General features: G+C 63.9%; 1 protein-coding gene across 1 annotated transcript in view; it reads right to left on the reverse strand.

Annotated features, from left to right (window-relative positions):
- Positions 1-23,126, reverse strand: part of IGFN1 (immunoglobulin like and fibronectin type III domain containing 1) — a 30,859-nt gene that overhangs the window by 1,377 nt on the left and 6,356 nt on the right. Inside the window, exons 6-23 of the mRNA XM_086343097.1 lie at positions 22,998-23,042; positions 22,681-22,726; positions 22,079-22,256; positions 21,217-21,330; positions 19,592-19,760; positions 18,342-18,614; positions 10,337-17,629; positions 9,760-9,884; positions 9,045-9,186; positions 8,402-8,701; positions 7,519-7,818; positions 6,930-7,103; positions 5,989-6,117; positions 4,505-4,807; positions 3,562-3,650; positions 2,038-2,233; positions 942-1,250; positions 29-355 (exon numbers count right to left, since the gene is read on the reverse strand). Coding sequence (XP_086199223.1) covers positions 29-355; positions 942-1,250; positions 2,038-2,233; positions 3,562-3,650; positions 4,505-4,807; positions 5,989-6,117; positions 6,930-7,103; positions 7,519-7,818; positions 8,402-8,701; positions 9,045-9,186; positions 9,760-9,884; positions 10,337-17,629; positions 18,342-18,614; positions 19,592-19,760; positions 21,217-21,330; positions 22,079-22,256; positions 22,681-22,726; positions 22,998-23,042 — 10,512 coding nt within the window. The remainder of the gene's footprint in view (positions 1-28; positions 356-941; positions 1,251-2,037; positions 2,234-3,561; positions 3,651-4,504; positions 4,808-5,988; positions 6,118-6,929; positions 7,104-7,518; positions 7,819-8,401; positions 8,702-9,044; positions 9,187-9,759; positions 9,885-10,336; positions 17,630-18,341; positions 18,615-19,591; positions 19,761-21,216; positions 21,331-22,078; positions 22,257-22,680; positions 22,727-22,997; positions 23,043-23,126) is intronic.

Raw genomic sequence — 23,126 nt, forward strand, 5'->3', positions numbered from 1 at the left:
AGCTTAAGCCCGAGCCGGGAAGCCTCACCCACGACGATGAGCGTGGCGGTGCTGACCGCCTGGCCCAGAGTGTTCTCGGCCACCGCCTTGTACTGGCCGCCGTCCGTGGCGGAGACGCTGGGGATGACGAGGGAGCACACACCCATCACGTCGGTGGTGTACGCGGCGGGGTGGTTGGCCAGGCTCTGGTCGTTCTTGAACCAGGAGACGTGGGGGCGTGGCTGGCCCTGCACGGCGCAGGTCATGCAGCACTCGCTGCCCAGGGGCAGCAGGTGGGGGCGGAGGCCCACCAGGAAGCGCGGCTTCTGGCTCAGGTCGGGCTCCCGGTAGCTCGGGGCCCTCGCCGCGACCTTGTCTGTAGCGGAAAGCGGAAGGTCAGAGAGCCGGGAGGGCGGTGGGGAGCCGTGGGTGGGAAGCTCCTGGTGGAGGCGGGCGTGCCGGGGCTCCCTGACATCTCGCCTGCAAACTTGACCCCAAGGCTGCTGTACTCATTTTTTTTTATCCTTTTTTAAAATTTTCTTTTCTTTTTTTTTTTCCCCCCCTGTACTACAAGCTAACACACACGTACTGTGGGCAAATTGGAACATAGAAGAAATCAAAAGAAGAAATGAAAACTGAGCAGGCCCTAACTACCTACGGATGCATCTGAGTGTGGAACCTTCGGACACTTTTCCATTTTAGAAAATCGTGAAATTTAGAAATCGTGAAAATGTACATCTGATTTTAGGGCCTGATTTTTCAGGCGACTGCTTTGAAGTTTCGAATCTGTCTGATCGCAAAGGACTATTTTCAGAGAAGCACTGACCTCTGTCTACTGTATCGCCCGCCTCTGACTTGAGAAGCACCCGGCCCTCGCGTTCTCCCCGCAGAGGCGGAGCCTGAGGACAGGGGCGGGGCCCCGCCTCCAACCCCGTCCCTGGCGCCCTGGACGGCGAGCTCACCAGGCGGCTGGCGCGGGACGACCCAGGGCTGGCGCGTGTCCGAGGGCTCGCTGGCGCCCAGCTCGTTCTTGGCCACCACGCGGAAGTGGTACTCGTGGCCCGGGAGGACGCCCACCAGGGTGAAGCGGCAGTTGTGCAGGCGCTCGGCCGCCGGACACCAGGGCGCGTGGGCCGAGGTGCGCATCAGCACCGCGTAGTGCAGCGGCGCGTCGCCCGCCTCCGCCTCGTCCGGGGACGGCTCCCACTCGACGGTCACCGAGCCCAGCGTGCCCTCCCGCAGCACGATGGGCCCTGGCGCCCGCGGGCGCGCTGTAGGGACAGAGCGGGCAGGCTGGGGCTCGTGTGCGCCTGACTGGGCCCGGGGCCCCTGCTGAGCCCTGCCCGGGGCTCCAGTCCTGCCCAGGTTCCCTTATCCTGCCAGGGCCTAGGTCCTGCCCCAAGTCCCTGAGTCCTGACCTGAGTCCCTGAGAACTGCCCTGTCTCCCCATGTCCTGCTCCAGGGCCTGAGTCCTGCCTAAGTCCCCAAGTCCTACCCTGGGTCCCCGAATCCTTCCTGGGTTCCCAAGTCCTTCCCAGGCCCCCTCTTCTTCCAAGGCCCTGGAAGACACGGTCTCCCCAGACAGGGGACCAGAGAGAACTGGGCAAGCCCTGCAGTTACTGCTGGAGGGTTGAACGCCTCTGAAGAGGCTCATTGGGATCCACTTTGGCCTGTTCGTGACACAGGACACGGGAACAGAGTGGGGCTTCCATAAGACCAAGTTACAGAGCCCCCACTGTCAACTGGTGGTTAGTTCTGGGTTTGAGAAAGCCCCTTGGGGCCGGGCCGGGGGACCACCTTCATCCCAGGTGAGGACCACGGACATTTCTTCCTAGCCCTCCTTGGGCCGATGGGATGGCGGTGACTGTCTCTGCTCACTGACCCAGAGGAGGGACAGCGGGTCCTGAAGACTGTGCTCAGCTGTCCCCAGGCACCCAGGGCAGGAGGACGGTGAAGCCCCGCTCCCCCGGCCCCTCCGGCTCTCTCCCTCCGGGTGGGCGCCCAGCAAGGGTCTGGGAGTGGCCCGTCTGAGTCCAGCCCAGGGCAGGCCGGCCTCACCTGCCACCCTGAGGCGGAAGCTGTAGGTGGCCTCCTCCCCTCGCAGGCTCCTCAGCACCACGGTGTAGACGCCGCTGTCGTCGAGGCTGGCCGACGGGACCAGGAGCTGGGTGAGGCCATCCTTGACGGAGGCCACACTCCGCTTAGGCAGGGGCAAGCCGTCCTTCAGCCAGGTCACCTCCGGGGTGGGCGCAGCCTGGGCATGGAGGAGAGGGGGTGAGAGGGAGTTTGGTAGGAGGGACGGCTTTTCGCTGGGCTGAGGTGCGGGTGCAAGGAGAGGCCCTGGGGCAGAGCTGGCTAGGGAAAGGATGGTGGACGGGTGGGCATGGCAGGGTTGAGGGGAAATGAGCGGGTGAGGCAGAGGCAGGGCGGCTGAGGGGTAAGGCCTTGCACAGAGCACGCGTGCAGACACATGGGCTTCGTTTCATGAGCCATGAGCTGCTGTTGTGAGGTTTGACCAGGAGAGCATGACTGGCTCTCAGTTCACCGGACGGGGGGCACAAGGGCAGGGGGGAGTGGGGAGCACTCGTGGGAGGGGAGCACTCATGGGAGGAGAATACCAACCAGCTGGTGCCAAGGCCCCAGGCCAGTGACTCGGGGGTCCCTGCAGGGGCCCAGCAGGGAGAGGATGGGGGCCTGACCCTGCCCGATGGCCGCGACCCTCTCTCTCAGCACTGGGCATGAGTCACCTGGGGCCACGAACAGTGACCGACCTCACAGGCTTGTCTGAGAACCGAGAAATGACTGATACATGGGAAGCTCAGAGAACAGGGCCCAAGACAGAGCAGACGCTCAGTGCGTCTCCCACGTTTCTGTCATTGTTACCACTGTTGTCATCATGGTCTAACAGTTAAGAACACGTAATTTAGAGATAGGTGGGGTTTGAATCTGGCTCTGCCGCCTGTGAGCTTCCTACACAGACAACGATGGCTTTAACAACAGCAGTAGCAACAGTAATAACGACAGGCGATGCATCCTGGGTACTTGCCACTTGCCCAGCACTGTTTATGTGCTTTCAATTACGGATTCCTTGAATCCTCAGAACAACCCTTTGAGACGTTACTGCTATTAAACACATTTGACAGAGGACGTGGGAACACAGATGTTGAGATGTGTGTTGAAAGTCAGTCAGTGCAGGCTGGGGTCAGAATTTGAATCCAGGCCACCTGTGCTTCTAACCTCCCTGGCTGCTCAACCACGTGCCCACAGACAGTGCTGCTGCTGGAGGTCGTCCTGGGTCAGAGGCAGGCCGCGTGCTCACACTTTCTGAAGTCCAGGACCCCCTTCCCAGACCAAGGGGAAGTAGGGGTGGGCTTAGAGGCGCAGTCCCGGGAGCCACCACCAGAGGGCTCGCAGACGGGAGCGGAGCGGCGGCTGGCGCTCAGCACAGGGCTGCCTGCAGCGGGACGCCCACACTCCTCTCTACCGCCAGACTTCCAGCACGAACCAGGTCCCCGACGAGCAGGAAAGAGAGGAGGCCCTCAGGGCTGACACTGTCCCCCGAAGCTCAATACGTGTGCTCACCTCAAAGTAGACGGGCACGCGGACCGTGTCCCCAGCTCTGACCGTCAGCAAGTCCTTCATGCCGGCGTCCATGCGGAACTTGGGGCGGACTGGAACACACGGGGTGGCCTGTCAGCTCCCTCTGCACTTGGGCCCCAGCCCTGGTTATGGCCGGGCAGGGCTGCAGGGGGACGCTGGGCAGCCCTGGGACGCTGAGACCCCGTGGGACATCAGATGGGGGGCCCTGTAGGACCTGGAGAGGGGGCTGGAGGGGATTCCTGCAGGGGAGCTGTGGTGGGCAGCCTCAGGGTCAGGCCGGCACAGAAACTCCTGTGTCTTGTGATGAGACAACGACCCACTTGAGGCAGGAAGTGGCGGGAGAGCCCTGGAGTGGGGGCAGGGCCAGGACAAGCCTCTGGGCCCTGGACACAGATGCAGGGACCTCTTCTCTGTGCGTCCCCTTTGTCATCACACGGACACCTGGGCTCCACTGGGACGGCCCAGTGTCAGCTTGCGCCAAAGACAGGCCAGCTGCTCCAGCAATGAAAGCCCGCCCCGGGAAGAGGCGGTCCCGCTTCCAAGGAACAGGGCCTGGGGGCCCTCTGCTCTGATGGGAGCCGGGCAGGAGCTGAGGGGCACCGGGCCCTCTCGAGCCACACTCAGGAAGCAGCAAAGAGTGCTGGAGCGAACCTGGGCCTTGGGGTCGGTCACCTGGGCTCTGCTGAGGGCCAGCGGCCAGGTCCAGGGCAGCGCACCCCTGACCCCTGACCTCAGTGTCCTCATCTGAAATCTGGGGAGAGTGCTGAGCTGGTAGGACTTGGCATGAGCTGTGATGAAAATGCGTTTTCGCGAGGCCTCCCTCGCCCAGCGCCCTGCCCCTGCTAGCCGCCCAGGATGTGGCCCTTCTCTGAATTAGGGAGAGGCCCCGGGAAGGGCCTGGCCTGGAGGAGGGAGGGGGACTCACTCGAGACGGGCACAGCTTCCACCGCCGAGCCCAGGACAGTGGGCTGGCCAGGGCCCCCGTCGTTCACGGCCGTCACCCGCAGCAGGTAGCTCTCCCGGGGCCGCAGCCCCTTGGCCGTGTAGGTGGTGCCCTGCACTGTGCCCGCGTGGCACGGGCTCCACTGCAGGCTGGCCGAGCTGCGCAGCTCCACCACGTAGCCCTGCGGTTCATCCCCGTCCTGGGTGTCGGGCCGAGCCCAGCTCAGGGTGATGCTGGAGTGTGACGTGTCCGTGACCTGGAGATCCCTCACGGGCCCCGGGGGTCCTGGGCGGGCACCACGGGCCATCAGGAGTGGCATCACCTCTCCTGAGGGAGGCCCCGCGCAGTGGACCCTCCCTGGGTGGGCGGCCGGGGGTTCCTTTCTCTTAAGCTCTTTGCTAAAGCCCCTGCCCGGACCCAAACCCTGACCCTGTCCTGGGCTCTTCCTGTGTCTGCACCGCCGACCCCAGCTCTCCTCCTCCAGGAAGCCTCCCCCGGCTCCTTCCACCCACTCCCCAGCCTGCCAACCCCCTTCCCCTAACTCCACCCGTAATTCCCAAAGCTGCTGCATTCTTTGATGCGTCCTTGGGTCCCAGGATCCCTAAACGCTAGAATTCTGCGTCTTTCTGTTCCAAGCTTTAAGCTGGTCGAGACTGCCTCCTCGGTGCCTAGTCCACACTCTGCTTTTTACCTGTAAAATGGGGCCCATCTGCCCATGAGGTTTTCATAGCAAAGCTGTGACGTGTATAAAGGGCTTTGTGGGCTGCACAGTGGCCCAGGGCTCTGGCCTCCCAGCCTGGGGCACCACCTGGGGGAGCCCCCCAGACTCCTTGAGTCTGTCCAAGCCCCATAGCCACCCAGCTCAGGGCCCGGCGGACACGGAAGGATGCCTCCGGCCGATCCACAGCGGCCAGGAGCTTGCTGCACGCCTGGGGCTTGTTGAGGGTAAGAGCTCAGGGGAGGTACACAGGGCAGCCATGTGCTGTGGAGAGACACTTTGATGGGTGTTTCGTGGGAAAGGTATTCTGTGCTCGAATTTGAGAAATGCGGATCAAACAAAGCGGGGCAGCTTTCTCTCCTGGCGTCCCGGCTGTCTGCTGTGGGCACTGGGACCACAGGTAGGGCAGTGCTGCTCTAGACCGGGAGTTTCCCAAGCCCGCACGTGCTTCCTGGGACCATGCCAGTGCCCGGTAGGTGATGAGCGAATGGAAAATTGGCAGTGAGGCTCCCCTGTGACCCCCACCCCCCAGGGATGATGCCTCCTCACGGGAGGGAGTGGGAGCTTGCAGGAATCGAGCCAGGGAGAGGACTGACCCAGGGATGTTCTGGGTGGGACTCTGCCAACCCCCACCTCTGGCCTGGGTCTGTCTCAGTGCTGGCTCCCTAAATCATTCCTCACCCTTAAGGCCTTTCCACTTTCATTTCCCCCCCAACCCCGGCCCCCCGGGGGTCGGTACCCCACTTACTCATGGGGTCGCGGGCGAAGACGGCCTCCGACGGGGGTCCAGGCTCTCCCCGGCCGGAGGGGGCCACAGCCGTGACCCGGAACTCGTACTGCCAGCCCTGCCGCAGGTCCCCCACCGTCCACTTCTTCTCTGTGGGAGGCCCCTGCACATCAGTCCTGCCCGACAGGGCCGGCGACGCCCGGATGGGACCAGCCTGGCCCTACAGCTCACGCATCCTGCTGCCGCGCCGGGAGGCCTGGTCCTCTCCAGGCGGAGGGCGCCGTGCAGGGTCTCAGGGTCCCTGTGCGGTTCTGCCTCTGCCTTGCAGGGCAGCCTGGGGCAGGCACCCCCAGCGCTCGGCGCCCCCCTGCCTTGCAAGGCAGCCTGGTGCAGGCGCCCCCAGAGCTCAGCACCCCTCTGCTTTAGAGCTGTTGTCCCACCTCGATTAAAGGGAGCCTGTCAGCGGCAGAGCCCAATATGCCCTCTTTTCAGAGACACGGAGGCTGAGCCCCAAGGAGCACGGCCTGCCGGGCATTCTGAGCCTCTTTGTCCTGCGGGCCTGGGCATGGGCTTTTCTGAGTTCATTCTGGGCCCAGAAAGCAGTTTCTCAGAATCGACTCAGTAGGGCGGGCGCGCTGAACTACTGCAGCCACTGCAGCCCGCAGGCCTAGGGCCCCTGCTCTGCATGGGAAGCTCGCTGTGCGATGCGCGCGCGCCCGGACTACAGAGGGGCCCCTGCTCTGCACGGGAAGCTCGCTGTGCGATGTCCTCGCACCCGGACTACAGAGGGGCCCCTGCTCTCCGCAGCGAGATGAAGCCCAGCCCAGCACAGCCAGACGAACAAAGGAAAAGCAAAACAGTTAAGTCATCTGGCTTGATGCTGCCCCAACAAAGGACCCGGGCCTGGGGTCCAGGGAGGCTCTGGAGGCCAGGATGATGCCCACCACCCCCGGGCTGCTCACCGGGCACTGGCTTCTGGTTCACGGCCACCCAGGTGTTGCTCCCCTTCTTGCGCTTCTCGATCAGGTAGCCGAGGATGTGGGTGCTGCCGGGGCCCCCGGGCGCCGTCCAGGACAGAGTGACGCCCTGGCTGGAGGCCGATAGTATGGACGGCGGGGGCGGGGGCCCAGGCCGAGCTGCCGGGGGAGGAGGTGCTGGTCAGCCGGGGCCGGGCGAGGCCCCAGCTCCCGGGGGGCACCTGGAGGAGGAGCGGGCCCTGGGGGAGGCCACACACAGCCCCTTCCAGGGAGGCCAGGGTGGGAGCCAGCCCACACTTCTGGGGCAGGAGTGACACAAATCGGGAGGGGACAAGAGCCGGCCCTGAGCCCCTCTGCCTCGAGCCCCTGGGAGGTGCCCCAGAAGGAGGATGAGCCTCGGAGAGCGGCTCTGCCGTCCACCTCGCCCCACAGAGCCACAGCTGGACAAGACCCCTGCGTCCTGCCCACTGACCCAGCCTCCAGGTCCCAGAGAAGCTGGGGTCTCTCAGGGCCCAGCCTCTGGGCGCGGCGTGGAGCCCAGCAGTGTCCCCGCCCCGGTCCCCCGTCCTCTCACCCTCAGGTGCCACCAGCACCTCCTCGGACTCCAGGGCCTCCCCAGGCCCCTCTGCGGTCACGGCCCGCACGCGGTAGGCATACTTCTTGCCCTGCTCCGTGTGGGCATCCGTGAAGGTGGTGCTGTCTGAGCGGGGCTCGCCCACCTTCAGCCACGCGCTCCGGCCAGCCTGCCGCCGCTCCACCTCGTAGTGCTGCAGGGCCCGGCCACCGTCGTCCTTCGGGGGCCGCCAGTGCAGGCGGACTCCAGCCCCGTGGCTGTCCTGCACCTCCAGGGGGCCCTGCGGGGGCTGGGGCTTGTCTGGGGACCCCCAAGAGGAGCGGGAAGAGAGGGGGGGTCAGGGGAGCCACAGGGGAGCCACACTCCCCGCCTCAGTGGACACGCTTGCCTGCAGTGGAAGGCCCAGGCGGGCTTCACCTCGAGGGGCCCTGGTCTCCACCCCCGACACGCACAGCCCTCGGGAACGACATGGAAGGCACCCGCCTGCAGGGGCTCCGGCCACACGCAGTGCCCCCGGTTGCCATGGGCTACAGAGCAGAGCCTCCTGCCTGGGTCCTCCATGTGGACCACGAGGAGCCCGACTGACGTGACTCCAGGCAGGGACCACCACCCACCCCATTATAGCCCTCGTATAATAGCCCTATAGGATAGTATAATACCCTATAGTATAGTATAATAGCCCTATAGTATAGTATAATACCCCTAGTATCTACTCAGCCAGTCTCCCCCAAGGAGCCCCCGGGTCTTTCTAAGCTGCATCTTCCAATCAGAGTGAGGAGGGCATGCCCAGCTCGGGCAGGTTTGGTCTTGGGCAGCACGCACGGGGGTCAGTGTCGTGGGGGGCTAGGCGGGGCCCGGGACGGGGCGAGGGCCAGGCTGGCACCTAGGACCTGCAGAGTGAGCTCGGCCCGCGTGGAGCCACCCTGGCTCCTCAGGGTGACGCTGTACTGGCCACGGTCCTGCCTGCTGGCGCTGGGGAGGCACAGCCGTGTGAAGCCGTCCCCTACGGCCACCTGGGCACCACGGCCACTGCCGCCGGCCACCTCCTCCCCGTCCTTCCTCCAGGTGGCTTGGACTGGGAGGCAGCTCTGGAAGGGGACCTTCATGGTCACTGGCTTCCCAGCCTTGACCACCAGCGGCTCCCTCAGCTGCGCGGTGACGTCTGGAGCGATGACTGGGGGATCTGAGGGGCACAGGGCAAGGGAGTCAGAGCTGGGGGAGGAGCGGCCCCGGGGGTCTGGGAAGCACAGGGTCCAGGAGTCAAGGGTGGGGGAGGAGGGGCCTCAGGGAGTCTGGGGAGCACAAGGCCCGGGAGTCAGGGGTGGGGGTCCCCGGGGGCTGGACCTCCCCGAGGACATGCTGACGAGGAGGGGAAGCATTCGGGCTGCTCGTTACAACAGCATCAACCTCTCAATGGAGAGCAAGACTGGACGGGGGCCGCAGGCCTGTGACACGTCCAGACTCTCAGCCCTGGCGCACGTCACTGGCTGAGAGCCGCCTGTCGGGGAGCGGGGGCCGGCCCTCACCGTGGACAGTCAGCGTGGCCTCGCTCTCCTGGCCGCCAGCTGCAAAGCTGTACCTCCCGCCACGCGTCCCGTCCGCCTGGGCGATGACGAGCCTGTGCGCCAGCCCGTCCTGCTCGAAAGCGACTCCGTCCTGGGCGCTGAGCTGAGAACGAGGCCACAGAAGGCCAGTCACCCACCCCGTGCAGCCCCTCCCAAAGCTGGCCAGGGCCTGTTACTGAAGCTGCGGGAAGGAACGCCCGTCCGTGCTCGGCAGGAGCCAGGCCCCCGTTTAGCGTATCCTTAGCCGTCCAGCGACCTATGAAGTGGGCAGCACTACTGGCCCAGAAACCAGCTGAGGACGAAGCTGAGCTCCGAGCCCTGGGCCTACCCCCACTGAGGTGTTAGTGGAGGGGTGGGGGCTGCTCAGGGAGTCCGGAGCCCGAAGGACAGACTTCACCAGGTGCTGGGACAGGACAGCGGGTTGGATGGTAGCGGGAGGGCCAGGGCCCTGTCCGGGGGGCACTGGGTGGAGAACACGTCCACTCAAAGAGACAGCCCTTTCCAAACACACCAAGTTGTTGACCATGTAAACTTCTCCCAGAGTCGGCGCCGTTACAGCAAAGAGTGAAATCTCCTTCTTGCAAAGCCGCTGCTGTCTGCACCCCTCTGCTTCACTCAGCCCTCCCCCGCAGGCTGGTTGGCAAAGCGGGGGTCAGCAGGACCGGGGGGGCAGTACCTTGACTCCGTCCTTAAACCAGGCTCCAGGTCCCAGGTCACGTGTGAGGGTGCAGGAGAGCACGGCGGCCTCCCCACGCTCCACCTCTGTGTCAGCCAGGCCCTGGGAGAAGTGGCCGGCGGGGCCTGGAGGGGCACAGCGGGGAGGGGTGCTGGGTGCCCAGGGATCGCCTCGCCCAGCTTCCCGCTGCACCCTGGGGGCCACATGTCCTGCCAGCAAGGCCAGAGCACCCCATTTTCTCTGCAGGGCTCAGGCTGGTACAGGGGGTCTGGGGGCCCAGGGAGATGAAGGGCCCTAGGTCACCCAAGGGGATGTCTAGGTGACCAAGTCCAGTGCCTTGGACACAGGGGGTCAAGACAGACACCAGGAGGGCTCTCAGCCTCGAGAAGCCTGCGTCCCACCCACGCAAGGAGGAAGAGTAGCCTCCTGATTGGAGAAAAGATCCCTGGAAATGGGGCTCAGGGATAGCAACAAAGTCCCGGGCCCAGAGGCAGGCCTGGGGGTGGCCCTGCACCCCGGTGTCCAGGGAGACCCCTGCCCCCACCCCCCAGAGCCAGAACAACGGAGAGGCACCTACCTCGGGCGTCCTCAGAGAAGCCACCAGTGCCAGGCTTGCGTCTGGATCTGGGGCTCAGGGTGGCGTCTTTCCTCCGGCCGTAGGCGTCTGATCCGCCATCTCTGCCAGCTCTGCCACTGCCCAGGTGGCTGGGGGACTCCCCAGGGTACCCTGTGTCCTCTCCGCCAGGCGGCTGCCCCAGGTCTCTGGCCTCATCCGCCCCACCTCGCTTTGCTGCTCCAGGATCGACCCTGGACCAGGTCTGAGTCCTGCTCCTGTATGGGCCCAGCCTCCTCTCTGCCACGCCGGCCTCATCCACCGCCTCGTACTCTGCCAGGGCCTCTGGGCCATGGACCCTGTCATCCTCAGCATCTAGGGAGCCCCTTCCTCTCCTGTGTCCTGCGCCCGGTGGACCGCCAGGCCCCTGACCCCATGACCCATCGCCAGGCTCTTTTCTGCCGTAGGGACCATCCAGGCCATCCCGGGCTCCCTGTCGTCCCGAACCCCCAGGCTTTTGAGAGAAGCCGTCCTCCCCACCAGCAGAAGTCCCCTTTCCGGGGACACCTGAGTCCCCTGGGCCACTAGCCCTGCTCCTTCCCAGACCCGAAGCTCTGCCATCCAGGAAGCCTGGGCTTCGCCCCCCACCAGCCTCCTCTCCGTCTGGAGCCCCCTCCCAGCCCCAGGAGCCGTCTAGCCTTTCTTGGGTCCCCCTGTGAATGGCGTCTTCCTCCTGGAGGGAGCTCGAAACCCAGGGGCCTGGGGGCTGGTCCCAGGCTCCAGAGCTGTCCTGGCCAAACCCCTGGTCTTCCCTGCCTGGGCCCCACGCATGTCTTTCCCTGCGCCCACCAGTGGGCCCTGATGTGGATCTGCCCCTTTCTGCGGGCAACTGGCTGCCATCCAGACCCTGGCCTGCGCCCACAGGGACCCCCCGTCCGGCCCCCACCCTCTTGCCACCCAGCTGTGCGGCCCCGGCACCCTGAGGGGCCAATGCCCCCTGGACAGATGCCAGACCCCTGCCTGCCACCCCTGGACCTGATTTCCAGGAGTCCTGGTCACGTGTGGATTCCTGAGCAGCTGACTCTGCCCAGGCCTCACCCTGCAATGCCCCCCGATCATCAGGGACCCCGGAAGCCCCGCCCTCCCCACTGGGAGCCCCTCTGTGCCCGGGGTACCCCGGGAGCCCAGAGCCATCTCGCTGCCCTGTGATACCTGACTTCCCCTCAGAACTCACAGCCCCCCATGCCTCAGGGGCACCTGGGCGTCCAGAGCCCCTCAAACCACTCTGAGAACCCCGCCCATCTGAAAGCATCGACAGGCCTTCCGGAGCCCCCAGCATCCCTGCGCCCCTGGGGCCGTCCCCATGAGCTGCACCATCCACGGTACCCGGCCGTCCGGCTATGCCGGAGCCCAGCCCCGCACCTGCGCCTCCCACCAGGCCCGTCCCTCTGCCCCCCTCTGGACCATCCTTGGGGCTCGTGCCACTGTAAGGCCCCTCTGAGGCCGCCCAGTATCCGGAGCCATGCCCCATGGTCTCCTGGCCTCTGAATCCACCATCCTCTCCCACCCCAGCCAGTGAGCCTACTCCTCCAAATCCCCCTGAACCATCTCTGAAGCCCACCTCATCCTCTGGCCCCATCGCCACAGGTCCTCTTGAGTCTCCCCTGTAACCTCCCTTACTCCCTGACTCCATTCCCCTAGCCCCTGCCCCAACTTCTCCAGAACCCCCTAAACCATCCCTATAACCAGCCTTAGCCTTTGAATCAATACCCCCAGAACCCCCAAAACCATCCCCATAACCAACCTTAGCCCCTGAATCAACTCCCCCAGAACCCCTTAAACCATCCCTATAACCAGGCTTAGCACCTGCCCCCATTCCTCCAGAACCCCCTAAACCATCCCCATAACCAAGCTTAGCTCCTGAATCAACTCCCCCAGAACCCCCTAAACCATCCTCATAACCAGCCTTAGCCCCTGAGTCAACTCCCCCAGAACCCCCTAAACCATCCCCATAACCAGCCTTAGCGCCTGCCCCCATTCCCCCAGAACCCCCTAAACCATCCCCATAACCAGCCTTAGCGCCTGCCCCCATTCCCCCAGAACCCCCTAAACCATCCCCATAACCAGCCTTAGCGCCTGCCCCCATTCCTCCAGAACCCCCTAAACCATCCCCATAACCAGCCTTAGCCCCTGAGTCAACTCCCCCAGAACCCCCTAAACCATCCCGATAACCAGCCTTAGCGCCTGCCCCCATTCCCCCAGAACCCCTTAAACCATCCCCATAACCAGCCTTAGCGCCTGCCCCCATTCCCCCAGAACCCCCTAAACCATCCCCATAACCAGCCTTAGCACCTGCCCCCATTCCCCCAGAACCCCCTAAACCATCCCCATAACCAGCCTTAGCCCCTGAATCAACTCCCCCAGAACCCCCTAAACCATCCCCATAACCAGCCTTAGCGCCTGCCCCCATTCCCCCAGAACCCCCTAAACCATCCCCATAACCAGCCTTAGCGCCTGCCCCCATTCCTCCAGAACCCCCTAAACCATCCCCATAACCAGCCTTAGCCCCTGAATCAACTTCCCCAGGACCCCCTAAACCATCCCCATAACCAGCCTTAGCGCCTGCCCCCATTCCCCCAGAACCCCCTAAACCATCCCGATAACCAGCCTTAGCGCCTGCCCCCATTCCCCCAGAACCCCCTAAACCATCCCCATAACCAGCCTTAGCCCCTGAATCAACTCCCCCAGAACCCCCTAAACCATCCCCATAACCAGCCTTAGCGCCTGCCCCCATTCCCCCAGAACCCCCTAAACCATCCCCATAACCAGCCTTAGCGCCTGCCCCCATTCCCCCAGAACCCCCTAAACCATCCCCATAACCAGCCTTAGCGCCTGCCCCCATTCCTCCAGAACCCCCTAAACCATCCCCATAACCAGCCTTAGCCCCTGAGTCAACTCCCCCAGAACCCCCTAAACCATCCCCATAACCAGCCTTAGCGCCTGCCCCCATTCCCCCAGAACCCCCTAAACCATCCCCATAACCAGCCTTAGCGCCTGCCCCCATTCCCCCAGAACCCCCTAAACCATCCCCATAACCAGCCTTAGCGCCTGCCCCCATTCCCCCAGAACCCCCTAAACCATCCCCATAACCAGCCTTAGCGCCTGCCCCCATTCCTCCAGAACCCCCTAAACCATCCCCATAACCAGCCTTAGCCCCTGAGTCAACTCCCCCAGAACCCCCTAAACCATCCCCATAACCAGCCTTAGCGCCTGCCCCCATTCCCCCAGAACCCCCTAAACCATCCCCATAACCAGCCTTAGCGCCTGCCCCCATTCCTCCAGAACCCCCTAAACCATCCCCATAACCAGCCTTAGCGCCTGCCCCCATTCCCCCAGAACCCCCTAAACCATCCCGATAACCAGCCTTAGGGCCTGCCCCCATTCCCCCAGAACCCCCTAAACCATCCCCATAACCAGCCTTAGCGCCTGCCCCCATTCCTCCAGAACCCCCTAAACCATCCCCATAACCAGCCTTAGCGCCTGCCCCCATTCCCCCAGAACCCCCTAAACCATCCCGATAACCAGCCTTAGCGCCTGCCCCCATTCCTCCAGAACCCCCTAAACCATCCCCATAACCAGCCTTAGCGCCTGCCCCCATTCCTCCAGAACCCCCTAAACCATCCCCATAACCAGCCTTAGCGCCTGCCCCTATTCCCCCAGAACCCCCTAAACCATCCCGATAACCAGCCTTACCTCCTGAATCAACTCCCCCAGAACCCCCTAAACCATCCCCATAACCAGCCCTAGCCCCTGAATCAACTCCCCCAGAACCCCCTAAACCATCCCGATAACCAGCCTTAGCCCCTGAGTCAACTCCCCCAGAACCCCCTAAACCATCCCCATAACCAGCCTTAGCGCCTGCCCCCATTCCTCCAGAACCCCCTAAACCATCCCCATAACCAGCCTTAGCGCCTGCCCCCATTCCTCCAGAACCCCCTAAACCATCCCCACAACCAGCCTTAGCCCCTGAGTCAACTCCCCCAGAACCCCCTAAACCATCCCCATAACCAGCCTTAGCGCCTGCCCCCATTCCTCCAGAACCCCCTAAACCATCCCCATAACCAGCCTTAGCGCCTTCCCCCATTCCCCCAGAACCCCCTAAACCATCCCGATAACCAGCCTTAGCGCCTGCCCCCATTCCCCCAGAACCCCCTAAACCATCCCCATAACCAGCCTTAGCCCCTGAATCAACTCCCCCAGAACCCCCTAAACCATCCCCATAACCAGCCTTAGCGCCTGCCCCCATTCCCCCAGAACCCCCTAAACCATCCCCATAACCAGCCTTAGCGCCTGCCCCCATTCCCCCAGAACCCCCTAAACCATCCCCATAACCAGCCTTAGCGCCTGCCCCCATTCCTCCAGAACCCCCTAAACCATCCCCATAACCAGCCTTATCCCCTGAGTCAACTCCCCCAGAACCCCCTAAACCATCCCCATAACCAGCCTTAGCGCCTGCCCCCATTCCCCCAGAACCCCCTAAACCATCCCCATAACCAGCCTTAGCACCTGCCCCCATTCCTCCAGAACCCCCTAAACCATCCCCATAACCAGCCTTAGCGCCTGCCCCCATTCCCCCAGAACCCCCTAAACCATCCCGATAACCAGCCTTACCTCCTGAATCAACTCCCCCAGAACCCCCTAAACCATCCCCATAACCAGCCCTAGCCCCTGAATCAACTCCCCCAGAACCCTCTAAACCATCCCCATAACCAGCCCTAGCCCCTGAATCAACTCCCCCAGAACCCCCTAAACCATCCCGATAACCAGCCTTAGCCCCTGAGTCAACTCCCCCAGAACCCCCTAAACCATCCCCATAACCAGCCTTAGCGCCTGCCCCAACTCCTCCAGAACCCCCTAAACCTTCTCTATAGCCTGCCTCACCGCATGACCCTGACTCCCCAGAACCCCCTAAACCACCCCTGTGACCTGCCTTAGCCCCTGCCCCTCTTCCTCCAGGGCCCCCCACACCATCTCTAAAGGCCGCCTCCCCCACTAGCTCTACCCCACCAGGCCCAAGACCCCTGGACCCTCCTCCGTAAGCTGACGTGCCTCCTACTGACTGAGGCCCTAGAGCGCGTGACCCATCCCCACAGCCCAGCGGTTCACCGGACGCATCAGCCCACCGGCCCTCAAGGGCCACCCCAGCGTGAGACTCTGATGCCTCGGGGCCCCCGGGAGCACCCCCAGGACCAGCCCCAGCTCCAGAGACCCCCACACCGAGGCCTCTGGCTCCACCCCTGTCATGCACTTGGCCTGCCGCTTGCAGAGACCCCAACACCCCAGAGCCATCTTCACCCGCTCCTTCTCCAGAAGCCCCCAGACCCCCCAGGGCTCTGCAGCCCGCATCATCTCCAGTCCGACCCCAAGGCCCCGCTCCCCGCCAGCCCCCCGGCTCTGCCCCTGCGCGTCCCTCCCCAACAGTCTCTGCTGCAGCTGAGGCCCCCAGGCCGCCTCTCCCCACTGACCCTGCTGTCCCAGGCTGGCCCCGGCCACCAGGAAGATACTTGCCCCCAGGGCCGCTGTCTCCCCAGCCTCTGGAGGCCCCCCCAGCCTCTGCAGGCACGCTGCTCCCACCCACAGGGCCCCTGTCTGGGCCGCCCGAACCACTCTCGAGGCTCTCAGGTCCCTCAGACGCCCTTCCTGCAGGACCACGACCATCTCTGCCTCCAGACCACGTGCCCCCGGGTACCTCTGAGCCCCAGCTGCCACCACCCCTGTCCCAAGGCTCTGCTCCCCCCGGGCCCCTAGCACGGCCGAAACCCACGGCTCCTGGCCCGCCTAAGCCATCACTGAAACCGGCTCTATAGGCCAGGCCTGCTCCCCCGGGGTACCCGGAGCCCTCACCCAGCCCAGACTCCATCCCCTCCGGGCCTCCGAGGCCACCCACGTGGCCCACCCCACCTCTGGGTGCTTTCTCTCTGAAGCTCCGGGACCCGTCCCAGAAACCTGGCTCAGACCCCATGGCCCCTGAGCCTCTCAACCCGTCCGTGTCTTCCAGGGTCCCACCAGGGCCTGAAGACTCACTGAGCCTGTGGCTTCTAGCATCAGACCCGGTCAGCCCCGCCGCCTGGGGGCCACCCTCACCCCCTCGCTCCCCACCGCCCACCAGCACTCCAGGCCTGCCTTGGGCCCCGGTTTTGCTGGGGTCGGACCCAGTGTCATCCCAAGGGCCTGGGCCCACAGCCTCGCCTGGAGCCCTCCGACCGGCAGTCCAGGCCCGGGGATCCTGGGCCCCGCTGGAACTGCGGCCCACCTCACCCAAGGCCCCCACGGACTCTGGGCCCTCCCTTGTCCTGAGCCCCCGTGGGCCCTCTCCCCAGCCCCCGGGACCCCCTGGGCCTCCATCATCTGCCTCTGCCCCGGTTTTGGCCTCAGGAGCTCCGCGGCCCTGGAAGAAGCTTTCACCCGCAGATATAGGTGGCTCCTGGAGGTGCCAGCCTGCAGATGCCCCTGAGCCCCAGGAGCCCCTTGCATCCCTGTGGTCAGCATCGCTCCCTTTCTCAGGGCCCCAGCCTGCCATGGAGCTAGAGCCCCGTCCTCCTACAGGCTCCAGTGCTCCAGGACCCTCTGCCCCATGGTCGCCTCCAGCACCCCCTGGGCCAGCCCTGTGGCCCCACCCTGGGCCCGCCATGCGTCTCCCCACCCCACCACTCAAACCGTGCCCTCCCCTCAGCTCACCCAGGCTCTCCCCCTGCAGAATCTCTGACCCTTGCCCTTCTAAGCCAGACCCTGCAGGACCAGCCTGGGCTCCCCAAGGGGCCCGCTCCCCCAGCCCTCCAGCCTCAAGCTGCCAGGACCCTGCCTCCCAGGCTCCCATTGGCTCTGCACCGTCTCTGCTGCGACCTCGCTGTTGGCCTCCCGTGAGTCCCAGCCCGGATTCCAAGCCCCCTCTTGAGCCCCCCGGAAAGCTCCGGTCCCCCCCTCTCCCTCCGTGGAGCTGGTCGACCCCAAGACCCGGGACTCTGCCTCCCTCCTCTTCCAGAAAGCCCTCTCTGGCCTGTCCAGGGCCCCATGCTGCGTGAGCTGCCTCCTTGCCCCCCGTCGAGGAGTGACCAGGCCCTCCCAGGCCGCCCCTGTCTGGGCTGGCTGTGGCCCCAGAGGCCAGCCCAGCTCTCTGGAGGAAGCTCCCTGTGGGGCCCTGCTCTCTGGATCTATCCCCCTCCCCATGGGCGCTCCTGAAATCTTCTGGGCTCTGGCCTTCTTGTGCCTGCCTCTGGTGGTCAGCGCTTGCAGTCAGAAGGCTCTTATCCTTCCCAGCTTTGGTAAGAGGTCACGCCCACGGAGAGAGAGAAGAGAAAAGCCCTGTTAAATCAGGCTGAGGCGCCTCTCAGACCCCAGCGGTTTCCCCAGTTGCCTGACCCTCAGTTTCCCCAACAGAGAAGCAAGCCGGCCATCTCTGGAGGAAGCCAGGCAGACCAGCTCGCTGGTGGCTCATCCCATCACCACCTCCCCCGGTCCTGTACCCGAGGCCCCCACCCCGACCCTGCTCGGTGGTTCAGGAGGACTTTGGGAGAAAATACAGAAGCCAAAAGTCATTTGCCACCTGCAGTTGCCTCGCTGTTTTTTTTTTTTTTTCTCCCTTTAAATCAACTTATTCTATTGTTTGTCTTACGAATGTCAACTTTAGTTTCCTGGGATCACCTTGAACCCAGAACCCTAAGGGGGTTTAAGGATGTTCTCTGGCCTGACCCAGGGGCTCCTCACCCTGGGTGGACCTGGCCCACTGTCCTCAGCCCTGGCCAGGACCCCAGGCCACCTTGGATCTGTGCCCAGTGCAGCGGACGCTGCTGGGGAGGGTGGGCTCGCCGTGGAGGGCCCGCACTGCAGGCGTGGAGCATGGCTCTTGGGGGCCTTTCTGGCCTCCGGGGATGAGGGGTCCCCAGTACAGGGCACTGACAGGGAGCCCCGCCCCCCTGGGCCTTGGGGCCTGCCTCAGCCGAGGCGGGGAGAGCCCGGGGTCCCCGCTCACCTTCCACCACCAGCCAAGCGCTGGAGGCGTGGAGCTTGGTGCCCAGAGAGTAGAGGCCCATGTCGGAGAAGCGGACCCCTCGCACCAGCAGCCGGTGGGTCCGCCCGTCCGGGGACACAAACACCTCGTACTTGTCACTGAGGTGGAGAGGCTGGTGCTGGAACCTCCAGGCGGCGCTGGGGCAGGGGTTGGACAGGGTGCACTCGAAGATGGCGTCCCCCCGCTCCTCGCAGCGGACGTCGGCCAGCGGGACCACCACGCGGGGCGGGATGGCTGCGGGCAGACGCGGGGCGTGAGCCGACACGGGGCGCCGGGGGCCCAGGGCGCCCGGGGCAGGCCGGCTGGGCCACGGCTGCCTGTCTCACCTCGGACAGGTCACCCCTCACCCCAGGTGTCAGTTTCTCCACATAAAGTGAGGAGTTATAATTAGGCTGTGAACAGTGAGACGTGGCTGGCATTCTAAATCTGAACCTCCTCTCCGGGGGCAGGTAGGTTCAGGAAGGAGACGGACAGGCTGAGTACGGAGCCTTATACCTGCCTTCCGACCGATCCTCACAACCACCTCCAAGGCAGGCGTTGCTGTTACCCTCCATGAGGTCTGAAAATTGAGGCTTTACACGCTAAATGGCTCCCGCAGTTAAGAGGTGGTCCAGCCAGAATTCACAGGCAGGCCTGGCTGAGCCCAGGGCCCTGCCGCCTTCCCTGTGCACAGCGCAGGGCCACCTGGAGGTCTCACCCCTTTTCAGCCTGACTCAGCCTCATCCTCCATGGTTTATCTGCAGAAAGCTTCCCCCACCCTAGGGGTCAGCGCCCTCCAATGCCCTGAGCTGCCAGGTGCTGGGGAGGGGGTGGTGGTGGAAAGGGACAGAGTCTGATGATGGAGAAAGGGACCATTCCTGAGGGGGACAGGCAGGGAGGGGAGGGATGGGACAGTGGAGCTTCTTGCTGGGGGTCATGAAGGGGGCCATGCCTCAGAAGGGAGGCTGTGGAACTGGTCAGCTCCGGCCTGAGAGGGAGTGGATGCTGAGGACGGACCGTGAGCGAGGGCGAGAGCCCACGTCTGAAACCCTCAGCGCCCAGCCCAGCACCAAGAGAACGCGGACCACGGCTTCTGAAAAGGGATCGTCAACATTTAACCGTCGGGCACGAGCTCCTCTCCCGGACGGCGAGGGGGCCGCGTCCCGGCCATCCAGCAGCCCCGCTGGAAGGCATGCTGGCGCCCGCCCAGGCGCTCAGGGCAGACCACTCACCGCTGGCCTCCAGCTCCGTGGTGAAGATGTGGGCATCCTCCACCCGGACCTGGTAAATGCCGGCGTCCTCCGGCTGCAGGTCCTGAATTTGGAACTGGTAGTGCTTCCCCAGACGCCGCAGACAGTGCTTGGTTTCGTTGTCGAAGCCATAGGGGACCATCTCGCCATCCTGGGGCCAGGGGAGGAAAAGGGGGGCGCAGGGCCTCCGTGGGTCCACGGCTCCTCCTGCCCCCATCCTGCTTGCGGACGACCAGCCGTGCTCCTCACTGGCCTTGGCACCAAACGACACTGCGGGACCACGAGGGGTGGGGAGAGGGGCGGGGAGGAGGCCGAGCGTGTGGTGGAGGGAAATAAATGCTCTAGGAATATCCGTGGCTCTGAGACGGAGTAAACGATCTGTTGGCATTATGCAAGAGACACCCGAGAGAGTGCTGAGTCGGCAGGGGGGCGGGCGGTGGACCTCCTTCCCGAGCAGGGCAGGGAGGCAGCAGGGTGGCCGGTCCCCCGTGTTCTCATTCATGAGGAACCAGAGTACTACCAGCGGCCCGTGCACACGCCCACTTCAGCCAAGCCCTGGATAGACTGGCTCCTTGCTGGTCATCCCTGACCCACCACGGCGCGCCTGGTGATTTTCTGACTTTGGTGCGAAAGCGATGCAGGTTCAGTAGAAACACTACTTGGAATTCTGATCTTTCCCAGGCTAGCGACGGACAGTGCAGCCCAGGGGGTGGGTCACACACCCAGACACTTAGAGCTGCTCTGTACCAGGCGATCCTCTGTTTTCCACTTTGGGTACAGGCACGCCTGCTCAGTCGCTCAGGTGTGTTCGACTCTTTGCGACCCCATGGACTGGAGCCTACCAGGCTCCTCTGTCCATGGGATTCTCCAGGAAAGAATACTGGAGTGGGTTGTCATTTCCTTCTCCAGGGGATCTTCCTGACCCAGAGATCAAACCCAGGTCTCCCGCATTGCAGGCACACGCTTTACCTTAATCTGAGCCACCAGGGAAGCCCATTATCAGCTGTACCTCAATATAAATTTTTTTTTTTAAAGCACTACATGGGGGGCCAGGGAGTCTCCGTAGGGAGGAGTTAGCCATGCGGATGGCGGGGAAGGCCACGGTGGACAGAGGGGCAGAGGAAGGAGGTGAGGCTGGTGAGAGGCAGGGAAGGGTGCACAGGAGGGAGAGCTGGGGGAGGGGCGTCGCGCATGCTCATTTATCTGCTAGACGCCCCAAGAGACTGACCGGTCCTGCATTATGCTGATGCCATGAACGAGGCTGCCAGCACAGAGAGGTAAGCGTCCTGCCTGAGGTCACACAGCCAGCAAGTGTGACACCCCAGCCCAGCCCCTCGGGATCCCTGCCCCACCCCCACCTGGTTGACGGGTCACTCCTTGTGGGGCCCATGCAGAGGTGTGTCTGGAGAGAGCACTCAGAGGCGAGGGGTGCACTTCTAAGAACTCTCTTTTGACCCAGCGCCCTGGCTGGACACCCTGACCGCAGCAAAGCAGAAGGGGTCCACAGGGCGCAGGGCGTATCGCCTGTGTCCTCAGCGTCCCTCTCGCCGCTGCTCGCCCCCATCCTCCCCTGCCAGACCCCCTCCTTGACGCCCCCCCAGACTCACCTTGTACAGGTAAATCTTGCTCTCAGGACTCTTGAGGTCCAGCTCCAGGCCAAAGGTTGCGATCCCCTCCTTGTTGACCCGAACATGTCTCAGGTTGGCGATGGTGTTGAGGTACTAGGGAATATGAACCCGTCGGGGGCGCCCTCTGAGTGCACTCCTCAGGGCTCCGGGTCCTAGGCCCCAGCCCCCGGCAGCGCCCGAGGCCATGTGTGCTGGGTTACAAGGTGGAGGCTGGGTCCTGCGTCAAGGCTGAGCAGACAGCCCAGAGCAGGAAAGCTGGGTCCCTGGATGGAAGGTATCGCCTTCCAAGCTGATAACACTGTTCTCAAGGTAATGCAAGCAAGTGGCTTTGTGTTTCCATTAGAGAAAGCAGACTTCCACCAGGGCCAGATTAGACTCAGGGAAAACTTCCCAGTTCTCTTTCAGTTTGTAAGCGGCTGAAGCCCGTCTCCCCGGAAGCCTTTAGAAATAAGACAGACCCCCCAGGGTCGGGTGATGGTGTGCTGACGGCAGTGGGCAAACCTCAAGCCTTTGCGGAGCTTAGTGCTTTAAGTACATCCTCTGACCACCACTCAGTAACCCTGTGAGGCAGGGATGCCTGTAACACCCACTTTACAAGGAATGGAACCAAGACCCAGAAGCCCTAACTTTTCCAAGGCCCCAGATTTCAGTGAGTGTCCAAGCCAGGCTTCAAAGCCAGGACGCAGGTCCTTAGCTGACGCCGCGTGGGGACGGGGTGGGGGCGGGCCCTCCACGGCTGGCGCTCCAGATGTGATGTCCCCCGACCCCACCCCCAGGGCGCCCCCGGGGATGACAGGGGCCGCGGGGCGGGGCAGGGGCCGCGGGGCGGGCGGGGCGGTACCGGCGCCAGCTTCTCCTCGCGCTCCTTGCTCATCCGCTGCAGCCGCCGCAGCATCCAGCGGAAGTCCACGATGCCGTATTTGAGGCAGATCTGCTCGTAGTCCTTTCGGTCAGCCGTCATCAGCAGCTGCCACACCTGATCCATGTCTACTTTCTTCTTCGGGGCGGGAGGCGGGTCCCTGGGGAGCGGGGTGGGCAGGTCAGAGACCGCGGGACCCCCAGGGGCTGGTCACCCACCGGGCCGGCGCCCTGAGGGGGTGAGCGCTGCGCTGGCTTCCTGGAGCAAGAGGCCGCGGAGACACCGCCGGCAGAAACTCTCTCCTAACTAACGACTGTCTTGCGGCTTTCAGACCAGGGTGTCTGAGGGGACATTATTCTGTGGCTCGAGTGGAGCACATTTTACAAACAACCCAGAGAGCGGAGATGATTTACTCAAGGACACAGAGCTTAGAATTGGAGCCTGGGGTCCAGCGCTCCCAGCAAGTCCACCAGCCAGCAGAAGCCCCTCTCCCCTGCCGGCGCTGGGAGGGGTGGCAAGTGCGAGCCGGCTTTCAGCAGGGGCAGAGCCTCCAGACCCCCTCCCCAGGACAGGCCCAGGCCCACCTCTTTTTCAACATCTTCCGGAAGTCCACCAGCTCCTTCCTGAAGTCTAGAAAAGGAAGAGGGATGAGCCCCAGCCTCAGGTGGGACTCCACAGGGCTCACACAGGCCTCTCTGTAGGAACCCGGGGGGGGGGGGAGGGGGCTGGAAAGGGGGCCTGTGGTTCGTGACAGACCACTGGGCTTTGGAAAGGAGCCCCCTCCTGTGGGCTGGTGATGGCCTGTGAAGCACCCTGAGGGCTTGACCAGGTGTGGGGCGCTGGCAGGGAGTAGCCCCTCCCCCAAAGACCCTAAGGAGATTTGGGACAACTTTCCACCTACCCTCTTGGGGCTCCTTGGGCCTCTTCCGATTCTTCCGAAAGCCAACTAGACCATCAGGAAGAGAGGAGGTGGTTAATGTGGACAGGCGGGGAGAGAAAGGAGAAACCCTGGTGGGCTTTGAGAACCAGC

This window comes from Bos grunniens, chromosome 16 (assembly GCF_055505025.1).
Source record: "Bos grunniens cultivar Pamir isolate PY7600 chromosome 16, Bosgru_T2T1.0, whole genome shotgun sequence".
In the NCBI taxonomy this organism is placed as follows: domain Eukaryota; kingdom Metazoa; phylum Chordata; class Mammalia; order Artiodactyla; family Bovidae; genus Bos; species Bos grunniens.